This window comes from Ammospiza caudacuta, chromosome 20 (assembly GCF_027887145.1).
Source record: "Ammospiza caudacuta isolate bAmmCau1 chromosome 20, bAmmCau1.pri, whole genome shotgun sequence".
In the NCBI taxonomy this organism is placed as follows: Eukaryota; Metazoa; Chordata; class Aves; order Passeriformes; family Passerellidae; genus Ammospiza; species Ammospiza caudacuta.
Genome location: NC_080612.1, coordinates 6,251,197 through 6,269,467, shown reverse-complemented (window position 1 = coordinate 6,269,467; position 18,271 = coordinate 6,251,197). Strand labels below are relative to the sequence as shown.

General features: G+C 42.0%; 1 protein-coding gene across 3 annotated transcripts in view; it reads right to left on the bottom strand.

Annotated features, from left to right (window-relative positions):
* Positions 1-18,271, bottom strand: part of CUX1 (cut like homeobox 1) — a 273,252-nt gene that overhangs the window by 164,386 nt on the left and 90,595 nt on the right. For all 3 annotated transcript variants that reach the window (XM_058817804.1, XM_058817802.1, XM_058817803.1), the window contains exon 3: positions 1,554-1,601. In XM_058817804.1, coding sequence (XP_058673787.1) covers positions 1,554-1,601 — 48 coding nt within the window. The remainder of the gene's footprint in view (positions 1-1,553; positions 1,602-18,271) is intronic.

Sequence of the window (18,271 nt, the reverse complement as noted above, 5' to 3'; positions counted from 1 at the left end):
CAAAGTTATCCTGTTTATTTATTTATTTCTAGCAATACTTGGGAAATCAGGTTGTAAAACAAAAAGTACCATGTTGCTTTGAAATGAGGGATTATTCCTGGTTGGGACACAGATTTAGCAGGATGTAGAGGTGATCAGGATTGCAAGCCTCACTAAGGGGAGTTGTGCACTTAATCCCTATCCTGCAAACATGCTCTGAACTTCCCTGTGCTGATGGAACTGCCACAATCTAAACTCAGTGAACAGCTCATGGGCTGAGGAAGTGCTGGAACACAATTCTTGAGGGGCAGAGCTGTGTAATGTGCACCAGTGTGAGCTCAAGCCTTCATCCAGCACCTCAGGCAGGCACAGAGCTTTACAAGGACAAATTTAATTTCCACCCTCCCCCCCTGATGCTTTCTGAGCAGCACAACCACAGCTCCCATCTGGCCACAGCAAAAATGGAAAACTCTAATTGGCCCAGTTGCCTTTGCCTGTAGAAACCCTCCAGAATAACAACAGTTGGCTTTTAAATTCCTGAGCTCTCTGCTGGTGTGTGCTGTGAGAAGAAACCCAAGCGGGAGCCTCTGCAGCCTCTCACACAAACCCCTGCCAACCCAAGGGTTTCCCTCAGCCCTCTGCAATACAATGTTTTACAGCTGGAATGCTTTGCAAGGAGAACAATTTGCAGTACTTTGGTGTTTTATGAGGGCACTGCACTGCGTTCATTAACGGCTCAAGCTGAGGGTCAGTAAGGCCCAGTGAGCTGGGTGGGCCACAGTGACAGAGGCTCAGGGGACTCAGAGCAAAATCACCAGTTTAGATTATCCAGCACAAACCCTGAATCACAGAATGACCTGGGTTGGAGGGGACCTTAAGGATCATCTTGTTCCACACCACTGCCATAGGAAGGGACATTTTCCTCTATCCCAGGTTGCTCGGTGTTATCATGCCATTGCACGGGTTCCATACTGTTGTCCATATCAGAAAAATCTCCTACCTTCTTGGTGTTTCTCATGGGCAACTCCTCAGAGCACTGACTCCTTCACCAAGCAGCCAACTGACTCCAGTTCTATTCTCACCCAGCCACCCCACTCTTTTATAGCATCTTCTTCTCATTGGTCACAGCTGTGGCCTGTTCAAGCCAGGCCTGCTCCTAATATTTGATAATTAACCCAGCTGCAACTCCTTAGTTTCTACACCATCTTTATTTTCTTATATTCTATCCCCCTATAGCTCAGAGCCCCATCCAACCTGGTTTTAAACACTCTCAGGGATGAGGTAGCCACAGCTTGTCTGGACAACTTGTGCCAGGGCCTCCCCACCCTCACAGGAAAGAATTTCTTCCCAATATCCAATCTAAACCTATTCTCAGTCAATTTAAAGCCATTCCCCCTTTTCCTGCCACTTTGTGCTCTCGTAAAACCTCCCTCTCCATCTTCAGGCTCCCTTCAGGTGCTGCCATTCCCTGCACACACAGAAGGCAAAGGGCTGAGCCCTGAGGGCTCTGTGGCCACACCAGGCTCATGTGAAGCAGCACTGAAGACATGATAAGAAGTAGAAGCAGCTCTTACCTCTCCCTGGAAACTCTTCAGCAATGGAGCTACCTGTTTGCGCAGGTCCTGGAAGACACAAGCAGGAAATGCCATCAGAAACACTGGAAGGGACAAGTCAGCATTGTGTTTTTCCTGATGTTATTTTCAGTTCTCAAGTGTTACTTCAATTCTGTGTTTTGTGGGAGATTTGATGAAAATAGAATTATACCTGGAGTTCATTTTGAGCAGGTGTGAATTTCAGGTCTGACACACACCTGCATGTGCTGCAAATGGTAATAATTATCCAAACTGTGTGGGGCTGGCTAAGCACTTCACAATTAGGGGTCTGAATGCCTTCAGTCCCCTAATTCAGCTGAAAAATTAATCAGATTAGCAGTAAATGTCTCTATCTACCTCCACAGCAGCAACACCTCTGAATTTATGCCAAGGAAATTCCCACAAATGGAAGCCAGGCTCAAAGGAAGATGATTCTGGACCATCATTTCAACTACAAGTGTTGCCATTTTGAAAAATCTCTGGTTTATTTATTATTTTCCCAAGAGTGCTCTGGCTTTAGTCATCAGAGAACTGGAGCTCATTGAAGATGACAAGTATTATTTGTTGGTTTCTGTATAACTCAAAATTTCTTCTTCCAAATTACAACACACTCAGTGCTACAAAATTCATTAAAATACTGCCCACAAAATCACTCTAAAGGTTTATAGCATGTTTTTACTTAGCAACAGAGATAATTTAGGACAAAAAAGGTAAATTTATTGTACATAAAATTTTCTATGGCTTCACCTCTAAGCTGGTTTGGGTCTAATTCACTTACAAATTCAGTAATTCTTATTATGTGTGTGCCTGAAGAATAAAATCCAGTAACTTTGCAGAGGCCATTATTAGTCATGCACAGCCAAGATGCTGATTCCTGCTTTTGCCACTGACAAGGCACAAGCAGCCACTCCATGGTGCACTTCCAGCTGGAAATGAATCTGGAAGAGGATTAAAGCAATAACCTGAAGCTGCATCACCTGGGAGGGCAGCACTGATGCTGGTGCAAGGAAAGGGGGAATTTCCCATTGCTGGAGATTTCCAAGGCTCAGCTGAGCAGAACTGTGTTAAATGAGTGCTAAAGAACCATTTTTAAGGTCAGGTGAGATTTGGTCGCACTGTGGACAACCCCTCCAATGCTCCTACAATGCTCTGGTAATATTGCCCGCAACTGGAACAGTCACCATGAAATCTTCCTTCCTGCACACAGGCCAAAGTCCCTGAGCAGCCTGAACCTCATGCAAGGGATCACAAAGACATCTTTGAAGCATTTTCTCTATGTACAAAAGGGTCTGTTGAGGCCTCAAGGTTTTCAGAAAGGAAGGTGACCTTAAAAAGTTGGGAAATTCTCTTTTCCAACACATTTACTTACACATCTACAGTCATGCAACATATTGGATGTTAAACCACTCACCAAAACACTCTCAGCCTTGGGTTTAATCTGATTTTCCTGAAGGAAAAGTAGGCTTTTGAGAGAAGTGATTTTTGTCATTTAAATGACAAGTCATGCAGAGAGTTGGAGTATCAGGAGTTCTCCCACTCCCTGAGAAATGGCTTAGGGGGCCCAAGGCGAATGAAGCTATCAAAGACAAATGATCAGTCAAATTTCACTTGTGACATGGTTATTGCACTAAAATACAGCTTAATCCCCATCAAGTCAAGGATAATATTGCAGCCTTCTGAGCTGCCTCTTTGGACTGAACCAAACTGTGCTTCTGTTCTTAGGCCAAGCCAAGTCACCCCAATGTGTCCTGATAAATCCTGCTGCCCGTTTTGGGACACAGAAAGGTTGGGCACTGTCCTTGTGGATCAGAAACATCCACAAATTACATTTCTACCAAAGCAAACTGGCAGGTTGAGCAGCTTTTCCCCACTCCCTGCCTTCCCAGGGAGACCTGAGGGCTGTGCACGTTTTGGAACATGTTTTCTTTGTAACCTGATGAGGCTGACATTGAAAAAAGTAACAATAACCACTGATGGCAAAATAAATGCCCACATTCAAGGCCAAAATCTGGCAGAGGCAGTTTTAGTGCCCAGTGAAATTACAAACAGAATTAGATTTACAGCCTGGATACTGGCACCCTTTATAAAATCAGAAAAAATTATATCATCTAAGCAAAACAACTTTTCTTGAAATAAAAATCTCAGCTGGTTGAAAATCACTGGCTTTAGGGCTTTTGTCCCTGATATTGCCTCTGAATTTACTGACTTGTTTGGCACCAGCCAGAAAAGTGATTTCAGACGTGAAGGCAGAAATAGAGGAGATGTAATCCCAGATCCAGAGGCAGGAGAATGCCATCCTTGCTCCTGTGGCCATGGCAAGCTCTAGCCAAGATCCTGCTGTTTAACTGCCTCCTCTGGCACATCCTGACTTCTCAAAGACAGGATTTGCAGCACTTTTTATTTCAGGATATAAACTATGTCAGGACTTCACCTTCATATTCATCTTGAATAATGAGGGATGTTGTTGTTGGCTGTTTGTAGCAGCAGAGAGGGAGAGAAGCAGGGTGGAGAGGAATAGAAGGAGCATCCCAAAACCAGAAAAACAGAAAGAAAAAGGGAGAAAACTTTTCAAGTGAATTGATTTAGCAAATTCAGGATGCTAAACATTAATCCCAGCAATCAGAAGGTTACCAAGCAAAATTCATGCCATTATGTGAAAACATGTGCTTGATTCAGACAGCAGCTTGTGCTGGGGGTAAAACTGATTTTAAAATATTTCCTGATGGAGGACTGGGGTAAAACTACTTTTAAAATATTTCCTGATGGAGGAGAAGGCAGCTCAGGGTGATTCAGCTCCATTGGCAAGCAATGGTTTATCCCACTGCAATCCATTTGGGGCAACCCCAGGACACATCAGAGCACACACCTGAATGGGATAAATGCTTTGACAACTTGAAATCCTCACAATAACCTGAAATTTGTGGCAGCTGAACAATTGAGACAGAGCATCCCATTGCCATTTCCTTCCCAGAGCACACAGGCCAGGAAAGGGAACTGCAGCAATGTGAGGCAGTGTTTTAAACTCAGCCCCATGCAGGTGAGTGGATAAATGGCACACACCACAGCAAAAGGCATAAACACCTTTTTCACACCAGTTTTTCTTTTCTCCCCTCTTTTCCTGCCTTGCCCTTGGAAAGAGTTTATAGGAAAGAGTTTATAGGGTACTTTTATAATTCCTTCCTCAGCAAAACAACATCAAAACTTGAGACAGCTCACAACCAAAGGGAAATAAAAATAAACAGACAGAAGTCAAGAATACATATGCCTCGAGTCACAGCTCTGCTGGGGAGATTTATTTTTGGCAGTTTGGAAAAATTTCTCATCAGACTTTGTCTCAAAATATTACACTGAACTTCAAACAGAATTTTACCTTCTTTACACTAAATTGAACAGGAAGAAGGACGTTCAGCTCAGACCCAGGGGAATCTGCAGTGCTGGTTAGCAAGGACACTGGGTGATTTATTATCTGTTTAAAGTGTGGTGGCCTTTACTGCCTGGGCTGTGATCAAAACAGGAAAAGCATCCAGGCTCCAGCCCTCACAGAGCTACCAAAACACTGCAGCCAAGCAGAAGAGCTGAAAAGGGTCCATGCAACTGAGCATTAAAACAAATTGTAATTTATCAGCACAAACACACTGAAATATTTGAGTATAGGAATACAATCCCATTATTAGCCTACTTTTCTGTGCCATCTAAATACATGCATTCTTCCTCTCTGGATGATTTATCAGGGGTAGAGCAGTTTTCTGAAAAGGGCTCTATCAGAGACAAACTCAGTATCTGATGAAGAGCCCATGAATGAGAATGCTGTATCATTATCTGAATCAAATCTGATGGCTGAAAGCTAATATAGCATTTCCTCTTTACAAGAGTAAAAACAATGAGTTTATATTTTGATCAAGCAGCTAAACAATGAAATCTGAATCCACATAATTTTTAACTCCCTTTCCATTCTCATTAAAAATAACTCCACGGAAAATAAACCAAGAATAAATCTGTGTTACAATCCTGGGCAACAAATGTGTCTTTCTGACAACTAAACTACATTATTTATCTAGATCTTAATACCCTGTGTACAGTACAAAGGACACAGCAATGGCCAGGCTACCAATGCTGTATTTGTAATTTACTTGAGGTCTGAAGCTACACAAGCACCCTCTGATCTCCTCACAGGCTGCTCCATCTCATTTCCCTCCCAAATGCTTATCTCTAAATGTCACAACAAGAGCCCTCTGACCCCAGTTTGATAAATTGGCCAGGCAGAGCTGAGCTTGACCCACACACCTTTATCATCTGCACCAGCACTGTGCTCCTGTGAAAGAACCCAGCCCAAACCCTGGGTGAACATTCCAGCGTGGGGCTCCCTGGCCACATTTCCCACCAATTGTTGTGTATTTTGTCTGCTGGAGCCAGGCAGGGGCTGGGGAATGTCCCTGTGTCTGGCACAGGGATCCTAATGAGGAACAGCCCGTGGGTGACATCAGCAGCTCAGCTGTCACAAGCCATTCTGGAGCAGCCTCATCAAGGGAGATGCTCTGGATTCCCCTTCCCCTCTGTGTCCCTTTCCCTGTCTGCCCACGTGGAATAAAGCACTGAACTGGCAGGGGCTGCACAGCCTGACCCCACATTCTTTCTTGTAAGAACTTTAAAAGAGAAAGAAATATTTAAAAACCCAACACAGAATAACCTCCAGACAGCCCCCAGGGTGTACTGGCTGTGCAGGGGGTGTTTGTAATTCCATCAACACCAAACACTTCCCATCCCTGCTCATGTTCAAGGCCAGGCTGGATGGAGTTGGAGCAGTCTGGGCTAGTGGAAGGTGTCCCTACACATGGCAGGGGGTGGAGTGAGATGAGATTTAAGGTCCCTTCCATCCCAAATCATTCCATGACAAGAAACAGCACAGCTGAGGGGGAGCTCTCCTGGCAAAAACTGCCAGGTTTATGCCCCTCTCCCCATAGACAGCAGGCTGGGAGGGTGGATGTCTGTTCCTAGGGATTGGGAGGATGTTTCTCCCTCACAGCCAGGGCTCTGCTCACTCCATCCACCCCACTATTATCTCCAGAATGTTGCTGAGCTTCCCATAAATGCAGCTGAAAGGGGGAGAGGTGAGAGGCAGCCAAGCACGAAGGATTTGGGAAGAACGCTGGCATCAACTTCTGAGGTGTGTTTGATTATTGTGTACTTCAAGGACACAACTTGTCACCATGAAACACACAAATCAGCAAGTTAACTATAATTAGGAGTAAGCAGTTCTGCTGGTTAATTAGAGAGAGGCAGCAAGCACAGATGCTTCACCCTGCTACGGGGAAATGGGTGAAGGGGTCGGGATCATGCAGACACCAACCAGTGCAAAATACCAGGTTTAAACATTATTTCTTTGTGTTATGAAAAAATACAGAGTATTCCAATTTTTTTCCCACCAGAAATCCTGAGCACATGTGATTGGGGGTGCACTAAAGGAAACATTTAAGTCTTTATATTTAATTAGTTCCAGCAAGTTCGACTTTGCTTTAATCTACAAGAGATGAAACTCAAATCCCAGCTAGTTGTTCAAACAGGTATTATACAATAGCTTAGATGACTTACTTAATTCCTAAAATATAAGGCAAAGTAAATCATATGAGTAAACAATTTGTTGCTCAATTTACACTTTGATTTAATGAGATATAAAACCTCTTATTGCTTAAGGCTGCTGAAGTATTTACTTGAAATCCAATCATAAAGAATGAATCACAATCATATCAATCTTCTGAGATATTTTTAGTTATTTCAATACACTATCATGCCACTGTTTTCTCTGTACAAAAAAATACCCTTTTAAAGTCACATTTATAGATATGTTTCAAGCTAGCACAATGATAAATAAAAAATCTTGATTTACAGTAGCAAATCGTACAGCACAGTACTTTCAGAAATATTTCAAGCTCACAGATCTTGTGCAAATTCCATTAGCTTTAATTATTTATTAGCAGTAGATTTAGATTACTGTTCTTGACCTATTTTTCCGTGTATGGACCCACCCAGCAAGAAGTGAAAAAATATTCCATTTGTGAAGGGCTGATTTAGTGAGCGCAGATTTCATCTTGGAGCGAACACTGAGCAAAACCCTGGGCACTGCAATTCAGAGAGGTTCCAAAGCAGGGCCTGCAGAACAAACACTGATGGAGGCTCCTTGAAAAGAGACAGAATTTTTGCTGTTTGACCACTTCAGACAAGTTTACAAGAGTTGCAGCCATGTGACAATCCCAAGGGAAGGGACAGCAGACCCCATGGAGAAATTCCAAGAGTTTCTTTGTGGAAATTCCCCGGTGAGTCCCACTCAGCTATGGTAAAAGGGGTGAAGAGGGAGAATTTTGGGGCTGTTCCTGTGACCCCTTGAAGTGATGGCAAGGTACAAAGTGTGCTCTTCCCAAGCTGGGGAAAACACAGATTCTGGGAAGGAGCCTCCTCACTGGGCTGGGACTTTGCTTTCAGTGGAATTTGCCTGAGTCTTAGTGCAATCCTCTTATGGTTTCTTCCAAGTTCAAATAAACAAAAAGCTCACAGGTTTACTCTGGGCCTGTGCAGCCACATCCAAACAGCCTGGGGATCTTCACAACTGTTTAAAAAGAGAGGAACTGTTGCACCATATATATGTATGGAAGTGTGCATATATACACACATACACTGTGCAGAAAAGAAAAAGGATTTTTTTAACTAACTTTACAAATTAACATGGTGAACTAAGATTTTCTGCATCATGTGACAAGCCTGGTGTCATTTATAAAGCAGTGAGTTAACAGTGGCTAGGAAAGAAATTGAACAGGAACTATGCAGAACTTTAAAAAGTAGAGTTGTAAGGAAACAAAAAAATTAGTTCAAACAAAAATGATTCAGGTGGAGCCTTGGAAGGAGGTAATTCTAATGAGATGAAAGCATGGCCACTAAAACTCCAGAAAGGAAAAAAAGGAAAGGATGACTTGTGTAACAGTTCACATACACACAGAAAATCAAGCACCACTTTTAACAAACATTAATTTAAAAAGCTTCCCACTGGACAGTGGCTCCATGGAGATTGTCCCTCCTGCTCTCGTGTTAAACCCAGTGCTGAAGGCTTGAGGTGACACCAAACATGCCATGACAGACCCCTGTCATGGGAAAAACCACATCTACACATCATCCCAGGCCAGCAGAACTCTTTATTTATGTAATGAAAACCCATCTGATACATGAAATAAATATTTCAGACCCTCTGAGGTGCAATGTTCTTGCCAACAGGACAATCACATGGCAAAATCAGGAATTGCCATTCCTAGTTTAGCCAGGATCCCTACACAGAGCAAAGGTAATTGGAGCTTTATTAAATACCTGCAGATGTTATTAGATGAGCCCATCTGTACAAAAAAATGGGAAACAAACTGACTTCTTAGTTGTGCATCCCAATAGAGTTTTACATCCCCAAAAAACAGCCTCACCTACACTTGTCATATTTTAACCAGACCTTCTGTGCCCCTCCATAAATTCCATGTTGTTCTACAAGTTCTCTGCCCCTGAGATTTGTGTTTTCCAGTGAAAGAGGTCCTGAACACTCCTCCCAAATCACATCCTGCAGGATTTCATCCTCCATCCACTGTATTTCCCACTCTGAAAGTCTATAGAGAAAGTATTCCTAACTCTCCCCTGGTTATCCAGAATTACAGCCCGAACATCAGAGGCTTCTCTGCAGTGTAAAATGGGGAACTTCTGAAAAAACTTTAATTATTATGAGCCCTAAAAAATTAACGTGTCTAATGAGAGGCTAATGACAGGGGCCTGACTGCAGAAGAGGCACCTAAGTGCTGTGGTCCAATTAACAACACCAGTTCAAACACAGCCTAATGCTTCACATGGTGGATTTAGACAGAAGAATATTTAATGTGAAACCATAATTGCAGCTGTAATTTTCCATATTCCCTCCCCACAAGCAGGGCTGGAAGCAGAGTGCAGCCTTCTGGGATGGTGGGGCAGGAGCTGGAGCTGTCGGCCAGCACTGGGCTCCTGGGACTGGGATTTCTCCTCAGTTTCAAGGAAAAAATGGGTACAACCATCCAGAAATCATGAATCCCAATGTACTGCTTCATTTAGGAAAAGTGAGATTACTAAAAACCACTCATGTTTTAAAACCTGTTATTGATTTAAGGATCTTGCTTTGAAATTTCCAAGAAGAATAATTCTGTGTTAAATATAATAATGAGGAGCCAGGCTCATCCTCAGGGATCCTTACAGGATGTGGACTGGGCAGGAGGCACTGCTGGGACATCAGCTATTGCAAAATTGTTTTCCTTACTTATCTTTTGCACAGAGATTACAAATGTAGCTGTGAGCACCCCTGCATTAATCACACTCTGACATACCTGCATGTAAGAACACAGGTGTATTTACTGATTTCTATCATTGCAGTCAGCCTTTTGCTTTGATTTCAATGCAAGAAAATCCAATACTATGCAATCCACTACTAATCTTTTTATAAGATTTTCTTCTTAATCTTGATCCTGACCATGCAGTTTTATTCCAAAGCCAGTTGCTCCTACAGGAAACAAGTTGTTTCATGAGGACTTGAGTAAAAAGCCTCTTGTCCTGCAAATACATGTCCTATATTTGCTAAAACTCTCATGACCATCATCTCTGTTGTGTTTATGTTTTTTGTGACTTTTTCCATGCAGGGAGTGACTGGCTGTGGGTTCAGTACAGCTAACTGTGATAGTGATAACTTCAGATTCCAACAAAGATGAGAAATTCAAAGGGGAAAAAAAAATTGACAACCTCAAAAACATCAGGATACAGAGCCAAAGGTTTTTACTACATCTAATTTAGCATACCTGGTAAACACACCTTGAAATTAATCTAACTGTCATCCTGCTGACCTAAATAAAAAAAAACACAGCACAGAGCTTTTCATGTTGCTTCAGTGAGTGAAGCAATTTGGAGAAAACAAACTTTTGCTGCCTTTACACTTCCTGGCAAAACTCCTATGGAAACAGGCCCACAATGCACATGCTTTGGGAGCACACAGTAGATAAAAATGAATCATCCAGATGAAAGAAAGCAAGAGCTCACTACAGCCTTATTCAATACATTTACTGTTTGTTAGGTGAACTTCAGAAATAAAAAAAAAAACCCACCTAAAGCTTTGGAGCAGCAGCATCCCCTCACAAGTGTGATACAAACTCTCAGCTGGGATTAATTCCCAAATTCATGTGCGGAACTGTGAACTGTTCCAGTGCTCAGAGGGGGTGGGGAGAGAAAGGAGATAAAAAGAGCAGGAAAAGGAGCCCAGAGGATGGGAGATGAGGAAGGGAGACACGGGGAGCTGGAGCACAATCAGCTCCATGGCAGATTAAAATGAGGCACACTTGTATAATAATAAATCAGCAGAATTAATACAGGCTTATCTTCTACCAACTTAGAAGGGGGAGGTGACAAATTGCACTTGAGGACAAACAGTTTGACTGTTGCCAGCATAAGCTGAGTGTCTATAGGAAATGGCTAAATTTAGACAGCCAGCTTTTGATGAGAGCAACGGAAATTAATTCAAGTTTTTTTGTCTGTGGTTTGTGTTTTGTTTTGTTTTTTTTTTAAAGAGCTCTAGAATGTTACTCATCTCTTGAAACTCTTACCAAAAGAAGAGACTTCATAATGCACCATCCTCCCTGCCTACTCCCTCCTACTCTTCCCCTATAAAAGGAAGAATTGCTCCTTTGGGCTACAGCAATTTAGGAAATTAATGCAGTTTAACAAATTCCCTATCTCTTGGCTGGAGCTGTTTGGCTCTGACAGATGAATCAGAGAAGTCCATAAACGTCTGGAGGATTCCTACAGACTTTTTCTTGCATGACTATATATGGCAACTACAGATCCAGTTATCTGCCATCGTTTGAACCTAAGCTTCAAACTTTTTACCTTTGTAGCAAACTTCCCTCAGCTGCAGCACTGCTAAATTAGACATAAATTGATAACTACTTTTCTCAAAAGCATTTTCCCACTCATTTCAAGGCAGTAAAAAAACTTGAATTAAGATACACTTAAGTAAAAATTCACTTTTGTCAGTGCCTCCTGCCTCTCAGCAATGTATTTTGTGAGGAGTGACCCAGAGTGTGATGCTGTGGGGTCATGTTCTCATTCACACTGTCCTGCTGTCATTGAAGGTGCACCGCACCAAACAGCAGATGTTTTCCATCACTTATTACCTGAAATACCAAGTAACACCAAGTGCCATAAGTCAAGCACCAAAATCCACACTTTAAAAAAAAAAGGTCAAAACTGCCCAACTGATGTACAGAGGGACTTACAAAAGAATTCCAGAAATGCCTGCAACACCCTTTATCCAGAGAAATACTCAATAAACTTCTCCCTATCACCATCTTTTATACATCTGATCATTTTCACAAGATGCTCAAGTGTACACTTCAAAGCCAGCACGTGATACACCACCAAAGGCTTTTAGCTGCATCTAATGCAAAGGGTACACCAAGTTCAAGCACCTTCTTTAAGCTAAATATTCCTAACACGCCTCAAAAAGGACATCCAGGACCACTGAGGGCTCAGGGCAGGAGTGAAACGGGGTGAGCAAACTTGAAACACTGGAAGCCAACACTGAGTTCTGGATGCAAAAACCACTACAGGGCTCACTTTTAAATGACATTTTAAGCAAATACCCAAAACAGCCTCTTCCTGGGCAAGAGGATTTGTATTTGTACAAATTTTGAAACCTCAGCAGATGCTGAAGGCTGCTCTGAACAGTGGGGCAGAGGCACAGAGGGCTGAGAGCTGCCAACACAAAATATAAGCACGGTCATGCTCTGTCTGCTGAAACACTCCTAGGAAATGCAGACAAAATAGTGAAAGAAAAAGCTCCTGCTCAGAGGAGATTGTATCTTACCCAGCTGCTCATTAACACCGTGCAGTTCAAACAAGTTATTTTAAATTCCTGAAGACACGCCGTGTCTGGAAATGCAGTGTTTGAATAAGCACTCCCAAGACCCAAAGCATATCAGGTTTTCCCACCTGACTACAGCCTTAGTGCTGATATTTCTGAACCAGGAGCTCCCTCTCAGCCAGGTCAGGACAGACACTGAGGACCACCATGAAAGGGGCAAAAAAGGTAAAATTGGGCAAGTGACATCAGAGAATCTCTGAATTGGTATTGATTACCTAACAACTTATTTGATTTTATGACTTCTATTTATTGGATCCCGATAAATCAATTATAAAAATATGTAATTGCTCATTTTTAAAATTGATTTTGGAATGGCTTGTGCAGCATTTGATGGCCCATCAGACCTGAAGACTGAGATATTCACCCATGCCATGATCCATCCAAACAGACAAGATCATTTTTGACGCTGCTGCCGAAGTTTGTACAAGAACAAGGAAACACTTCGGTGCCATCATCAGATAGGGGAAGCATAAACAACTGTTAGCACCTCTGGGGAGGGAGCAGGTATCACCCAGCTGCATTCCACGAGTGGTTTTTCCTTGGGGCAATGCAGGGAAAGCAGAGCAGACACAAACTCCAGCTGTGAGTGTGGCTGCACAGACCAGCTCCCTGCACTGGCTCCTGACTGTTCCCAGCCATGTCAGACCCACAGTGTGAATTTTCAGCGTGGTTTTCCCTGCTGAGCAAGGATTCCTGAGCCTTGCTGGCCACTCAGGACCCTCCTGCTCCCTGTTCCCCCAACCCCAGGCTCAGCACCCTCCTTCTGACCAGGAGTTCACTTTTGGGATAGAGAGCCCATTAGTGGGATCCAAACCAGCCAAGGTCATTCCCCCCATAAACAACTTGTCCAGTATTTCCTCAAGGACTTTGCTCTCTCTCTCTCATTTTTCTGCCCAATTTTTTAAACTGATGCTTAGGAGCATTTCCCACTGAAGTGTGTAATATGTCCCTAAAACATAAATATTTGCCAGATTGTCATACAGAAATACTTCATAATCTTTTCAGTAAATGGGCAAAATGCAAAAACTTAGTTTGCAACAGCATGAAACACTCCTGAAAGTGTGAAAATTATTGCTTATTTTCATGTAAGCTGAAGTATTGAAGTATAAATCACACTGTTTACATTAACTGATCAGAAGAATTCCCGTTGATTCGAGTAGGAAGCTGGAATTATTCACATTTTTTTCTCAACCCGGGTCTGTTAACTAATAGCTTTTTCACCCCTTATCAGCTGCACAAACAACAATGGATTTTAAATCAACTAAATGAGCTGTGAACTTCTCCTAAATGGGGGGCACATAATTTAAGGCAGCCCAGAAAGTTTTGCATGAGTCAGGAGGGCTGCTCAAAGGGGCACATGTGGAGAGAGTTAAAGCTCCAAACCTCTATTTTCTCTCCCCTTACTCAAGTGTCAGCTGTGATAAGCCAAAATTAACAACCCTACACTGAACCACTTCAAATGAAGGGGAAAAAAATTTTCTTCTTGCTATTCTAGGTATTTTAAGTTGCATATGAGCCTGGTGGCTAAATATAGACAGTGACAACAAGAGACAGCATTGTCCCTTTGGGCACATTGAATATTATCTCAGAATTCCCATCTTCCTGGGCTGAGCCTCCAGTGTTGGGCTGGGGCTTTTTTTTTTTTTTTGTTTTTGTTTTTTTTTTTTTTTTTTTTTTTTGTTTTTTGTTTTTCTTACTTAGCAAAATGTGTATTAACCCCTACTTCGTTTTAGATGGAGCAGTTTAACAAACAGTGTATTTAAGGGGGAAAGAAAAAGGAAATCCTGATTCTGCAAAAGCACTAGAAAGCTTTCCAATAATTTCCCCGTGTTGGTGCACTTAGAGCAGATGCCTCTCTTTCAGAGAGGACTGTCACTCTGTTTTTAAAGCTAGGAGGGCATCAATATGAAGCTTTTACAGCTTATAAACCACGAAGCCAAGCTGGTATCTTTGGACATAAAATTGTCTTTTTCTCCAGAAGTCATGCGCTTCACTTCCAGGTTTCAATCAGAAGTGTAAAGGACAAAATCAATAATTACTCGTTTCAAAACACTTCCTAGGAGTGCAGCTACATCATCTGGAAAGCAGCAGACTCACATGAGCCTTTAATATTGAACAGGAGCAGACTTTCAGAGGACACAGCTGCTCCTGACTTCTGCAGTATTTAAATACCACTGAGTGACACCAACGTTTCTGCTTAATGTACCCAATGCACTCAGAACACTGACAACATTTCATTTTTAAGCCAGCTTCTATATAAAGTTTAATTTTTAAAGCCATCTATAAATTATCAATGACATCTGTTCTGAAAAATGTCAATTCCTATTCCTTAGGCTGGCAGAATCCATCTATTTTGTGTAATGTCCTTTTCATATCTGAGCAATTTTAAAGCTCTATTGACATATGGTTTTCAGGGGAGATATTCCTCTTGCAGGATTTCGTTATTAAGACAACTCTTGCTCTAATGTAAGGATGACAATAAATACACAGAGCTGTTCTGGACTATATCCCCTGCCTCTGACTCCCAAAGGTTTGAGGAATGACAGCCCCAAACACCCCATAAATACCCCAGTGCAAGGCTCCCCTTCCACGTCACACAAACCCATGGTGACAAGAGCCAGCAGCTGCAGAAACCAGTTTGTATTTAATCTCCTGATCAATAAAGTGTGGGGGCATCATCATCACTAATTCCTGCAACTCATTTATTCCTGCAGCTCATTTACTGTGACAATGTACAAGCACAGGGCTGTCACCACGGTCCCATCCCCTCAGCCAAACCCTGATTTTGGTTTTTCCACTCCACCTCATTGTACAACACAGGCACAATTTAGCACATCAGTCTTTCATTTCTTCAGCTGTTGGGCACTAATACTGTGGCTTGTTAAAATGCAGTTAGAGTTGTTTTTATGCCCTTATGACATTAAAAAAGGAGGGATAAAAATAATTTTCAAATGTCCACAGTCATCTTCCAAACCTTGTACAATACACACTGCTTCCACTTTTTAAAGAATACACACATTAAACATCTTTGTTTTCAAGTCTAATACATTCTTTTTGCTTCTAATACACTCTTTTTGCCAATTTTCATTCTCTCACCAGTAAGTTCCCAAGTCCCTGTCTCAGAGGCATCCCCTAAAATCAAAAATGGTTTACAAGAAAGTCTAATCTTGAAGCAACAATTGCACCACGTGCTTTGGTTCTATATGAACACATAAACTGTCACCAATTCCTCTGACAATATTTGTCATTCAGCAGCAAAACAGCCACTGCCTGCTTGTGACTCTGTAATTGTGGAGCAGTGTCTGCTGGATGCTGAAATCCTGCTTTCTGGTCATGGCAAACATAAATCAAGGAAAAAAACCTGCTCTATTAAATCTATTTGCTCTGGGAGAACAGGGATTTATCATCCTGTAAAACAAGTGGTCAATAAGATTGAGAAGTGCTTAGAACAGATCTTGATGAATCAGGATGCCACAGGTGACGCTGAAATTGTGTTTGAAAGCAGAAAGGTGAATGCTCTATTTATTTCAGTCTATAGACAGGCTGGGGATTAAAAGCATCACAAACACAGTAGGATTTTCCCTCTGCATCCCCTCAGGGAGGATCCTTAACAGACTGTCCCAAGGGGCAAAAGTAGTAAGAGAGGACACAGGGCTGCTTTAAGTAAATCTAAAATGGATATTCTTTAGAGAGCCATCACAGAAGAAACGGCTTGCAGGAGTTTTTCAACACCACAGAAACCTTGAGCAAGTGCAAAAACCAAGTTTCAGCAGGAGCAGGAGCAGGTCAGGTGCAGGGGCCCTGCAGGGAAGCCTTGAGTCGGAGACAATTCCCAGGGAATCCCATTAATGACTCGGGAATAATCCCTGCTCACATCACATGATGATCCCCAACACAAAAGGGAGCTTGGTTTCTCACCCAGGACAAGAATTTGGTCCCAAAGGACAGAAAGGAAGCTTAAATAGCACAACCACGTAATTAATAAGGAAATGAATATAGGTGTATTGTAATGGCAACTTTGGGAGTTGTTAAATTAACCACAGACTAATCCCTTTTTTTTTTTTTTTTTTTTTTTGCTGTTTTTGAACAGAGGAATCCAATTCTGCTGCTTTATATATTTGAATGTTGTTCCAGCAACTTATTGTGTGGAATCAACACCCTTCCCTAGCACAATGAGCAGCTTCAGTGCAGACACAGAACACTCCCCAAATGATAAAAACTCGGATCTGCCACGGCACGGAGCCAGCCAGAGGCTGGGCTTGGATGGCCAAGCTGCATCTGGTTTCACTTTCCAGTAACAAAACAAAACTCACAGGCACCATTCATTATCTACAGGTCCAACAGCAAGGCTTTCAAATACACTTTCAGAACTAATTAAATGCTTGTTTAAAGCTGAAGTGAATGTAAATACTAAAGTGAAAGTGAACTGATTAACTTGCAGCGTTTTGTGCCTGATTATCTCGGTGAAGAATGAGCTCCTGGCACTCTGGCCTGGTGCTGGAGGATCAATTTCCTGTTCACATCAAGGCTGCTGAGCAAACCTTCCCCACATTTGATTCGACTCAAATTCAAGTGTCTGCTTTGCCTTGGACACGGAGAATGTTTTCTGACTGGGGAGGATGTTTTGAATTTAGGGGCTGAACGGTGTCACCTTTGCCATTAGAGTTGAGCCAAAATTCAAGGCAGCAAGACCTCCCTCCTTGCCACCTTTGCCATTAGGCATTAGGTTCCACAACACCTCCTTTGGGTTTGAGTTTTAACTCACACTGGTGAGATCTCATCCTCTGTATTCAATGTGGCTGAGGAGGGAAATGAGATTCATAAGCTGCAGCCTTCATTCAGTTCCAAAGTATTATCTAGTAGCTAAAAAAAGACATCATTTGCTCCTACTACTGTTCCTTTTGCCAGTTCCTTATAAAGCCAGTCTGTCTTGCATCATTGATGTCAGGAACTCCTTATTTTAAGTCCTGCAACAATAATATATTGTTTATTTCTGTGCTTCTTTCACACAAAGGTGAAAATTCCTAAATTTTGTAAACTCCTATTATAATAACACAAAGAAAAATGCAGAGGACACTCGAGCTGTCTCTGTGCTGGCCTGTGCCAGGCGAGGATGCAGCCTTGTATCAGAGAGGATATAAGAGCCCACACAGATGCAGTCTGAGGGAGAGGTACAACCAAAGAGCATTCAAAGGGAAAACAGGAGAGGCCGCCTCTCCCCAGAGCCAGGAGACATTTTTACACAGCATTCTTCACTGGGAACATCACGGGATAAAAAAATAAATGAGTCCAGTGTTTGCACTTCCATAGATATCCAGTTTCAGGCTGTGACAGAAGAGGCAGCACAACCCAAATTCAAAGCACTGCTAACAGCACCCGCTGCTCTTTTATTGTGATTGTTACAAGTCACATTAGTATAAATTTGTAAAGTGTTTTAACACTTTTTCATTTAAGCTTAATTAATTTTCATAGGAGTTTCAGCTTAATTAATTTTCATAGAAGTTTGAGCTTACTTAATTTTCATAGAAGTTTGCCAATTTTCTCATTTGTTGTTGAAATCACAACACGACTTTTCCATATGCAAGGCAAATATAATAATATCAGCTCAAAAAGTCTTTTTTGGACTTGTTTTTGTATTTCACAACCAAAAATACTTCCAGTGTAAACTGTTAACCGAAGCTCTGACAAGTTTTATTATAAATATTCCCAGCTTTAAAGAGAAATTTGAATATATTCACTTAGT